Source organism: Lissotriton helveticus, chromosome 5_1 (assembly GCF_964261635.1).
Source record: "Lissotriton helveticus chromosome 5_1, aLisHel1.1, whole genome shotgun sequence".
Lineage (NCBI taxonomy): Eukaryota > Metazoa > Chordata > Amphibia > Caudata > Salamandridae > Lissotriton > Lissotriton helveticus.
Genome location: NC_136065.1, coordinates 1,024,845,401 through 1,024,856,555, shown reverse-complemented (window position 1 = coordinate 1,024,856,555; position 11,155 = coordinate 1,024,845,401). Strand labels below are relative to the sequence as shown.

The following is an 11,155-nucleotide window of genomic DNA, read 5'->3' as shown; positions in this document are numbered from 1 at the left end:
GACAGTTGCGGCGAAATTAACAGTTGCAGACTTGGAACCGAACTCTTAGCGGCGTTTCCTCATACACTGTGAAAACAGATTCGCAGAAGAAATTTGTATTTGTGAAAAGAACCCGTCAAGACAAAAGTATAAGTTACTTGCCTGACTAAGGTCCTAGAACATCTTTGAAGACGACTTTACATTTGCCGATCGCCAAACACAGTAAATATCTTCAAACACGACGAAAGTTGGTCAGAAGAAGTAACTTCATCAGAACTTCACTGGGCTCAAATCAATGAAGAAAAGAATATTTTAATATAGAGAGACACTACCGAAAAATGAATTAGTAGTGAGCACTTGCCTCTTAATATTGTACTGGAAACTTGAACTGGTCTCTCTGCCACAAGCTCGTCCAGAAGGCTCGCATCCCGTCCCTCCTCGCCAATTGTAGTGACATTCACTGAAGACACAAAACTGTGATGTTTCTGTTTCTATTTAATAATACGAGCCTGTGGTGACATAAGAGGTAGACTGCGCAGAGTCTAGAAACCAACCGAGAGGAATGTGGTTACGTAATATAAATACTTTATGAGCATTCCAAGTGACGTAAAGAAACAGCCAATGGGGAAGGAGCAATGGAGATAAAGACTAGAACTACAACAGGAAATAGTGTTAAACATAAGAGTGTGGGTGGACTAAGTAAAATTAGCCTGGCAGGCTCATCTAAAAATGGTACAACAGTCTTTTTACACCAAGAACCCACAAGGGGGGGGGGGAGAATAAAACCTCTTAGATGCTAGGGAACATTTTTTTTTAATTTACCTCTCCACTGGATCAGAAAGCTCATTTTGACCCCAGGGAAATACTGTAAATAAAGAGAAGGGGTGAGGGCTGCATACCCAGGCTTTTGGTTTCAATAACTACACGGGGGGGAGGTCAAAACCCTACTTAGAAACCAGGAAAATAATATAAATTAATATAGAAGGTGTGAGGCTGCCTGATCAGACACCTGACTTCAATCATAAATCGACAACTCTCTTTCTGACCAGCCTGGGGTGGGGCAGAAAGCCCACTTAAGACCTGATTTACAGTTTGGCAGACAGGTTCTAAGATGTGCCTTAGGATAGAAGGATAGAAGGTATTTGTAAGATGGGGATGAGCTATCTGTCACATTTGTGATTAAATAACCTGCCTGCCAAACTCTAAATCAGGCCCTTAAAAACCAGTGAAATATTGTTTAAAAAAAGGAGTGGTGACAGTCCGCCCGGGCATTCTGCTTGACGCCTACCACTACATGGCCACAAGCAGTCTTTTTCTGTTGCCCCGGGGGGAAGGGAAGGCATTTAACCACTTAGACACCATGGATTTTCTTTTTATAAAAAAGAAGGTGTGTGGACAGCTTGTTGAGGCACTGTGCCTAACCTCCTCTCACTTGTAATGGTGAATGCACTATTTGATGGTCAGCCGGTGACCAGGGAACCCTACCCACCATGGGCTATTTTGAAACCTAGAGACCCAGGGAAACAGTGGTCTGTGGCGTGCTTGAGTCCCAACATGTTTTCTTACTCAAAACGTCATGCAGACATTAAAGTATGGGTCAGAAAAGGCAATTTGTTCCATATTTATGTGACAGAAATCTCGACAATTCAAGCCAATGGCCAAAATCTTACCATCTTCCGTTCCTGAGCTTATCTTGTTGGAAATGCTGTCTTGCATGTGTAAGTTGATGCAGTGCACATCACTAGAATGAACCAATACTGCAACAATGTTAACAATTCATTGATACCACCTTGATTTCATATGGTTCAACTTCTGACCAGTTGCTGTTTCGGACATAAGGCACAACCACACATGGTGTATATTTTTTGTCAGGAAAAGTGTGAGAAAGCTTGGTGGTAGAAAATATGTGGATCCCAACAGATTCCGGAGCTTTCCCACACAGAAATGCAAGGAAAATATATGAGTTTAGCCTAAGTTTAGGTTTGCAGGGCATGAAAATGTAATGGAATCCACACAAATCACACCACTCGGTAGGTTTGCCTGGGCAGCGAAGCCTATGCTGACATTCTGAAACTACCAATATAACCAAAATGGGTAATTTTTCAACGCTAAAAAATGACGTGTTACATGTTACATTTTGACACATTTCCTGACACAGGTGATATCTGAGATAACAATTGGTGAACTGTTTTTATTGAGAGAATTATAGAACAGTGGGTAGTAGGAATTTCCTGTTCCAGGCCTTATTTTAGAAAAACCAATAAACTCCAGGAGCTAAAGTCTTTGTTTTCCTTCATTGAATCAAATGAACTAACATAACTGGTTACAATTATGTGAAAGTGACAGGCCTGTAAAAGGAAAAATAACATCATGCTGACAGAGACAGGTGGGAACCTTAACTTGGATGAGTGAGTGAGTGAGTGATGGTATTTGTAAAGCGCACTAATGCCGAGGCGTCTTGGCGCTGTGCAGGGTAACTGAGATATGCGCTGACCATTGTCCTATCGAGTAAAAAGCCAAGTCTTGACTTCCTTCCTGAACCCTCTGTGGTTGGAGATGTGTCTTAGCTGCTGAGGTAAGGAGTATGGGGGAGTTAGATTTCTGGTAGTGAAGGAACAGTGGCTCTATGCCACAAGTGAATAATTTCGACTAATCATGCTTTTGCTGAAGGTCCTTTTTGAAAGTGAGCAAGTTGTATCCTTCATATTCCCCAAAAGAACAAGGGAAAAACTTTCAAATAAACCCATACAAAATTGAAACGCAAATGAGCACACAATGGACCGAAACATTCTTTTGAGTGCTATTCTTCAGTAACCCCCTCAGACAGATGAGATAGGTTCTGCACTCCAGGGGAGATTCAGACAGAGGTAAAGAAAATGTAAAGGGTGCCATACCTGAATTAATCTCAACCATTGGCAATTACTCAAGACTGCATTCCATTCCATCTTTGTATTGCCCTCTGCAGACAAACCACCCTGTGCAAACCTGGCTTGGCCCTGCTTTAATAGGAAGAGTCTGACCCACCACTCTAGACCTGGTTCCCTCTGAACCAGTGCTTGAAATGGAAAAATAGAAGTGCAGGTACTCTGTGACAGAGTACCTGCTTGTTTCTGAGAAGTGCTGGTACTCTCCCATTAAAAGTATAGCATTTCTCTTGAGAAGTGCCGGTGCTCTCCCTCTCAAAATAGAAAAAATGTGCAGGTACTCCGTACCGGACCGTACCCGCCCATTTAAAGCACTGCTCTGAACCAGAAACAAGCAACCGAACGATAGGTGCTACTGTTGGAACCTCCCGACAAGAGAGCTGAACTCCCCCCTCTTGGGACGCTTCCTTCAGCGCCCCGAGCAGCTCTGTGAAACTCCAGCTGCGAGAGGCGGTAGCCGCGGCCGAAGGGCGTGGCCTCGCGCGGACACTCGCTCGCGGCAAGCGAGCGCGTGCTGGCTCCGCCTCCCGGCAGCCCCTCTGCCGTGACGTCACCCCCTCGAGCGCTCCCCGGCTCCTGCAGCCGCCTCGTTACTAGCCCCGGCGCCGCGCGCTGTAACAAAACCCAGACGCCGCGCTGCGGGCAAATGGAGGCGGTTTAGACAGGAGCAGGACCTCGTCCATCGTTTATCACCCTGCACGGCGGCAGGGAGCGCCTGCTCCCCCTCCTCTTCTCGAGATTTATCGATTATTTGGTTTCTGGCAATTAACTTTTTTTTCCTCCTGTCCTGATGATGTTACCGAGCCCAGTCACTTCCACACCTTTCTCTGTCAAGGACATTCTGAACCTGGAGCAGCAGCAGCAGCACCCGGGGCCCCCGCACCACCACCACCTGCACCATGAGCTGGGGCCCCTCTTCCAGCCCTCCTCCTGCATGCTGGCCGGGGAGAGCTCCAGCTTCTCGGAGGAGGGGGACGACAAGCTGCCCTACCTGGTGCCCGACAGGGAGGGGGGCGCCTCTCCCCGGAGGTACATGGTCAGCCACGCGGCCCTGGGGGGCACCTGCCAGCCCAAGGAGGAGGAGGAGGACGAGGACGACGAGGAGGCGCACAGTGAGTAAATGTGTGTGGGAAGGAGCTGCACACACATGGGCAGCTTCCCCGGGGAGTGAACAAGCGCAGGGCAACAAGTTTAGCAAATTGTTATGACAGTGCTCGTGCCTTCGGAAGCCACAAATTTGAAATATTGCTCATTATACCGCTAATGTGGTGAAACTTTGCAACTTGTTTCACATATTCCCGACCTCCAAAATAAGAAAATGGGCCCCTGCAGTCCCGTCTCTGCCTCTGATGCATTCTTCCATAATGTGGGTTCTCAGGCAGGGGAGGCATAAGGAAAGACACACACAAGTTGTCAAAGCCTCAGCGATTAGCAGCGGAGAATGACTGCACTATGCTCTCTACTGACAGAACAAGCAAGCGCAGAAATATGTCTCCAGGCATGGAATGGACGTCTTCCCGGCGATAGGGAGGGATTTTTGAGCTAATGGTGGCAAATTGTGATGTATGTTCCCTGTCCTCCTTAAAAACTTTTTACGACCAGTGCATTACCCCCGGGAGTCGGAACATGCCACTCACGTCGGCTCCCACTGCCCCTCATTTGAACTTTCTAAACTTGGCAGCGGTGCCGTGGGTTATTTCACATACATGCTTCTGCGTGTGTGTGTTCGCGCGCCTTTTGCTTTGTTTCCGTCTGTATTTCTTTATTTCGGTGTGTTTGTGTATCTCGATAAATGTGCGTGCACTTTTCTTTCTGTGTCTGTATGCTTCTCTGCTTGCCTCGGGTTACGTGTGTATCTGAGTATATTTCTCTGTGTATGTCTTTACAGGTGTGTGTTTCTTTAAGTGTTTTATGGGTGTGTGTGTATAGGTGCGCGCCGCATTGTATCTTGGTACTTCATCTGTTTTTGTGGTGTTTCTTTCAGTATATATATATATATATATATATATATATATATATATATATATATATATATATATATATATATATATATATATATATTGCGGTGCGTTTGTGTTCATATACTTGTTTCTATACGTACTCCTGATTGTCCAGATCAGTTTCTGTCTATGTTTTTGGATGTTTTGTTTGTATCTTTCTGTATGTCTTTGTGGTGTCTGTGTTTCTGTTTCCGTGCCTACTTCAATGTGTGTTTGTTTCTCTTTCTCTCTCTTTGGGTGATTGTACTTTTCTGTGTGTCTGCGTATTGTCTGTATGCTCTGTTTCGTGCAAACTTCAATGTGTGTTTGTTTATGTCTTGTTTTGGGGGGGTGATGGTATGTTCCTGTGTGTCTGCGTGTTTCTCTTTGCTTGCACGCTTCGATGTGTGTTCGTTTCTTTCTATTTTTGAGGTAACTGAGTCTATGTTTTTGTGTGTGCCTGCTTCTGTCTATTCCCGTGTGCGCTTCGATGTATTTATTTAAAACTGGAAGAGGAGGTTGTCTCCCGGTGCAGCGGCCTTAATTAACGATGGGAAACGGCAATAACTTTAATAATCCCCTTCACACCGCCTGTTATTTAGGCGTGTTGCGGTTCATACCACATAGTTTCCCTTTTCTCGCTAGAGGTTAGCAGCCGCAACAAAGGATGGGGTGAAAAGAGATGCATTTTCCATTTTGATAATCCATTCAAATTGTAGAGATCTCTCCAACTAACTGATACTGAATAAACATGTTAAAGAAAAATCCAAGCCTTGGATCTGAGCTATCCTGGTACATTTACTGTTCGTGAAAGATAAATACACATTTTAAGTTCACACCAGAAGTCTTGTTCACTTTTCTCGTGGGCGCTATTTACTGACACATGCCAGCGTCATAAACCCTGAACAAAGTTACTCTGCTGGAAATTAGAGAGAACCGAAAGTGTCATGATTTAAGAGAAATATCTAAAGGCGATTAAAATAATATAAAAATGGTTCATCAAACCAGTTCTTGAGAAGAATGGCATATTGATAGCCTTGTAGAAGTGTGAAGGTCGCGTGTACGCGTATGCTGTTAACGTCATTAATATCGATTAGAAACGGCATGTAATCAGCAGGGGGACAACTGACGAGTGAAAAGGGTAAACGCTGTTGGACAAACGCGCGGAGAGCCTAGAGGGCAGCTCCGGGGGTGCAAGGGTTAAAGGTGGATCAACAGTGTGCAGCCGGCTCGCGATAGCCCTTGACCCGTGGGATCTTCGGATCGCGTCATGTACAGTAATAGACCCTTTACCACACCTTGGTGTGAATGCAAATGGCAGCCACGATGTTTGGTTATGTGAGGGGAGAGAGTGTTAGTTCCATGCCTGTCACGCGGGCCCTATTTTCATAGGTAAATTGCATGTTCATCTACTCGCATAAAAGTGCCGATAGATGGTCTGTTCGCTGTTACAGGCACAAGATGCACTTCTTGCGTACAGCAGCTTCGTGGAGTTGATTAGAAGAAAGGCCAGTTTGCGCTCTCTGGTGCTAGTGCGGGACTTTGAAATCATTTCAAAATAACAATTACAATACTGTTGAGAGTCCATTTTGTGCAAGAAAATATTAATAACTCTTCTCACACAAATATGTGTTTATATAAAACCATGAATGTCTGCGCAAGGTATACAGTGGCAGGGCATATTTAACAGGCGCTTGGGGTTTAATTTAACAAGTGCGTGAATACTTGAATTTTTTCCAAGCATCCTCGTAAATATATTTATATATACATGCACACACGATACATATCGTGCGTATATATATATATATATATATATATATATATATATATATATATATATTATATCGTGAGTGCTTACGTTTATATATACATATAGAAGCTATTGTTTTGTGTCTTTTGTTTACACTAGCACCTCCGAGTATAAATGTTTAGGCGTGAGATGAGTGTCCCGAGTAGGAGTTAATATATATTTTTTAATCGTCCACCATTTTTTAATCTTTCCTTGTTGTCGTGGTCCCTTGTAAAGTTTTGGGTCGCTCTCCAAAACGTTTGTGTCGCCCCTTAGCCCTGCAGAAGCCTTTTTGTTCGTTGTGTTGTAGTTTTATATAGCGCGTCCTCGAACCGATGCGCTTTACATGAACGCCAGTTACATTTCACAAGGACATATTTATGTTTTACTTTTTGTGTAGGCACAGGGAGATTAAGTGGTTTGGCCAGAATCACAGGATGTTGAGCCGGCGCCGAGATTCGAACTCGGTCACCCCTCCCTGAGTAGGCAGCTCTGGCCTTTATGCCACACGCTGTTCCCATTTGCCATTTTAAAAGGATGCAGCTAGAATGCCTTATGCGGGTGAGAGCCATGTCTCTAGTCGAGTAGTGGCCCTGTTCGAATGCCCCTAGCCCATGGGGGGGAGCTCTGTCGGAATAATGCTGTCGCTAGTCGGTGACGGTCCAGTAAGAACACCCCTTGCCGCCTGAGCGTCCACCGAGGGCATCCTTAGAGGTCGAGGGCTCCTTGCTGCACGGGGACTCTGATACAATATCTCTAGCCGGGCGGAGGCTCAGATAGACTGTCTGTAGTCTTGAGAGGCGTAAATCCGACCCCGGCCTAGTCAGGCTCTGTTCGAAAATCACTAGACTAGAAAGTTCCTGATGCCAATCAGAGAGGCCTCATGAAGGATGTTCGCACGCAGGTGAGGTCTCATTTAGCCTAGGCAGCCCCTAGCTAGCCCTCAGACAGTTCGGCTGGAGCACCCACAGACAGCTAGTGGCCCAGCAAGAGCTTCCCTGGTTTAGGTGAGTGACCCCAGGCGAGCGAGAGCCCGGCTACAATGTCCCGAGTCGCCCGGATCCGTGTGTGAGCGCTCAGCTAGGATGCTCTCAGTGAGACGTCCCCTTGGGTAGAGAGCTGGGTTAGACTGCTTGTGGCTGGGTGAGTGCTCCCTGCATGGGGGCGGGGGGGGGGGGGGGGGCAGCCAGGCGCAGACAGACCCTGATTGCTGAAGCGATGCTGCTGCGCTGTGTGCTAGTGTCTGCGCCCTGTGCGCCGTGTCTTGCGGATCGTTAACGTTAACCGCCCTCTCTTGCTTCTCCGCAGAGCTCTGCTTCCTGAAGAAGTCCGAGGAGGGCGAGGAGCTGCGGCCAGAGGAGCTGGAGCGGCCGAAGCAGCAGCGCAGCCGGCGGAAGCCCCGTGTGCTCTTCTCCCAGGCGCAGGTCTTCGAGCTGGAGCGCAGGTTCAAGGCGCAGCGCTACCTCTCGGCGCCGGAGCGGGAGCACCTGGCCAGCAGCCTCAAGCTCACCTCCACGCAGGTCAAGATCTGGTTCCAGAACCGGCGCTACAAGTGCAAGCGGCAGCGGCAGGACAAGTCCCTGGAGCTGGGGGGCCACCCCCACCCGCCCCCGCCCCGCAGGGTGGCCGTGCCCGTGCTGGTGCGGGACGGCAAGCCCTGCCTCGGGGGCTCCCAGAGCTACAGCGCGGCCTACACCGTGGGGGGCAGCCCCTACTCCTACAACACCTACCCGGCCTACAGCTACAGCAGCAGCCCCCAGTACAACAGCAACTACAGCTGCAACTACTCCAGCCTCCCGGGGGCGCAGGGCAGCGCGGGGGGCACCTTCATGAACATGGGCAACCTGAACACTGCCGCGCAGCAGCAGGGCCACCAAGGGGCCTCCGTGCCGCCCTGCCAGGGGACTCTGCAGGGCATCCGGGCCTGGTAGGACACTGCAGCCCAGGCCCCTCCTGGGCGTACCTTCATTGAACCTGCCCCAGCCCCGTGCGGGGAGTGACAGCCCCACACTGCGGACAGAGAGAGGTGCAGTGGCAACCCAGCGCTCCCCCTCCCCAGCCTCAAGGAAGGAAAGAGACTGCTTGAGGCGGGCAAGAGAGAGGGGAGAGCGAGCGAGACTGCAGCGCCCCCAGGCGTGACTGCCACAAGTATGAGGACTGCCTCGAGCACAGCCACTACTGCATATCTATAGCACATATGCAACCGAATTATATATATATATATATATAAAGAGAGTATATATAAATAAATATATATGAATGTAAGGAACATTCTGCATGAAGACAAATCAGAACGCATTTTGGTATTGTGAAACCAAAAAAAACGAAAGGTGTCAGCAAAACATGCCAAGGTCGCACGATGCGTGTGCCAGCAAGCAGCGCCGGGAGTGTGCTCGAGGAACGGAAAGCTGCACAGCACATCTTGGCTGGCCTTGGGTTTGTGGGAGTTGGAAACGACGCACTGAACGATTTCTGTGTCCTCCAGCAATTTAGGAAGCTTCACAACCGCAAAACAAGGGTCCCACATTGTCAATAGAGTGTAATGTTTTACCTAAGTAACCGCACGCTGTATCTACCGGATGTATTAACAGTAAAAGCGAAACAAGGAAGTCCGTGTTTCACGAACGACTGAAAATAAAGTATATCAAGGCACGGCCTGGTTTCCACGTCATATGGAGGCATAGCTTTTTGTAAGGTGAAAGGGGATTGGTGACTAAAGAACGCTTCAGCACCAGGTGACACCACGGGTAATGGTGCAGCGAAGGAGCAGCGTCCCTCTGCCTGGGATGGTTGTAGGGTTGTGTGCGTGTGTGTGGGGATGGGGGGGGGGTGCATTCAGGTAAATATCATTATTCAGTAGCAAAGTTTCCAGTTCCCGCCTTCTCTCCCCTCCAAACTGAAAGGAGCAGAAAGGGCATGTTTGCTGCTTCTGTGAGCTGTGCTATAGACACCAGTCGCTCACCTGAGACAGTGAGACTTCTCCCCCTACCTTCCCTACCCGTACCATTTCCGGAGCCATTTTGTTTCACCTTGCACACTCCAGCACCCTCCCCTCTTGTGACCAGCGCCCCTGTCCCTGCACACGATGCATTGCTCTTTACTGACTCGGGAATCGCTAGGCCGCGGCCCAAATGTTATTGTCTCAGAAGTCCACAACTACAGAAATAAGTCCTATGTTCACATTATTGTGAACGCACCGTCCACAGCACCTGTGAACGGATTGCTTCACTACAGTGAATAGAACTTTCACGAATAATGTTAATAAAGTTAAGTACATTTTTGTTAAAAGGAAAAGTAGAAAAAGTCGTCATCAATAAATAAATATGAAGGCGCAATAGATTAATGTATTCTACGTGATTGCGAATCTCCGAGTCCCGGAAATTAAAGTTAATGCAATATTTTACCGCATAATCTGCCTCATGCACGGTGAAAGTAGTGCACTCGTTGAACCCTCGCTTGTATGAGGCATGAGTGCAGATACCTGCACACGTATACGTGAAACTCTCTTTATGTGTATATACAGGCACATATGTTATAGTTTGTTTCTCATTAATACAACAATCTAACACAGAAAGCACGCACCACGATTCGTTATGGAAAGAATAATAACATGTACATTTTTTTTTTTTTAAATCTGTACCTCAACAATCTTGTTTCTAATTGATTTGTTGGAACTCATAAATACACGCCTCTGTAGTTACCAATGAACGGGCTACAGCAGCAGCAGAAGAATGAAGTGCCATTGACAGACCCTTTGAGGCAGTTGCCTCGTTTTTTAAAAAAAGTCTGTAACAATTTCAACAATTTGTGTAATCACATTCCCTCAATGTTGGCTACTTCTTTTGCCACACACCGCAGTAATTCACAGGAATTAAGTCACTGCGTTGACTTGCGAGTTATAACTCGGATGCGATATCACCTTTCGAAATTCATAAATTATGAAATACATACCAATGCCATGCCTAAAAATATAGGAAACAAATGCGTAACATATAAAAGATATATTGGGTAACCTGTAATTTGATCCCTTATGCCTCTCTGGGTTCTGTGGTATCCGCCGATTTGAATTTCATGTTCATTGTCGTGTTGCAACAACTCTTATATGAAACCATGGAAACAATATCCAGACAGAGAATCTTTGAAAAAAATATTTTAAGTAGGGAAAGTGTATTATAACTTCTTACTCAATGATACAGACATGGATTGCGATACAATGTTGCTGCAAAAGCACATTGTGGAAAGTTATTACCAATGGCTAACAACGCTCGAACTAAATGTGCAATTAGCGCCATAAATAGTCTGCCCACACTCCAGGCACTGCCACCGACCATGATTGGACATTTTCTGTTTTTCTTCTTTTTTTTTTTTGCACCGTTTATGCAATCACCTGGCGGCTCCGTTTTTCCACAGGAAGAACTGCAGCATAGCAGAGGTACATTCGTTCGTTCAGGGTCACACAGTGTGATGAAATAAGGAACTCTGGA

At 46.9% G+C, this 11,155-nt stretch overlaps 1 protein-coding gene across 1 annotated transcript; it reads left to right on the top strand.

Moving 5' to 3' along the window:
• Positions 1-3,511: 3,511 nt before the first annotated feature.
• On the top strand, positions 3,512-10,291 carry NKX2-3 (NK2 homeobox 3). Its single transcript, XM_078643556.1, has 2 exons — positions 3,512-4,015; positions 7,980-10,291. The coding sequence occupies exons 1-2, from the start codon at positions 3,694-3,696 to the stop codon at positions 8,600-8,602; spliced, it is 945 nt and encodes a 314-aa protein (XP_078499682.1). The 5' UTR covers positions 3,512-3,693; the 3' UTR covers positions 8,603-10,291.
• Positions 10,292-11,155: the final 864 nt, after the last annotated feature.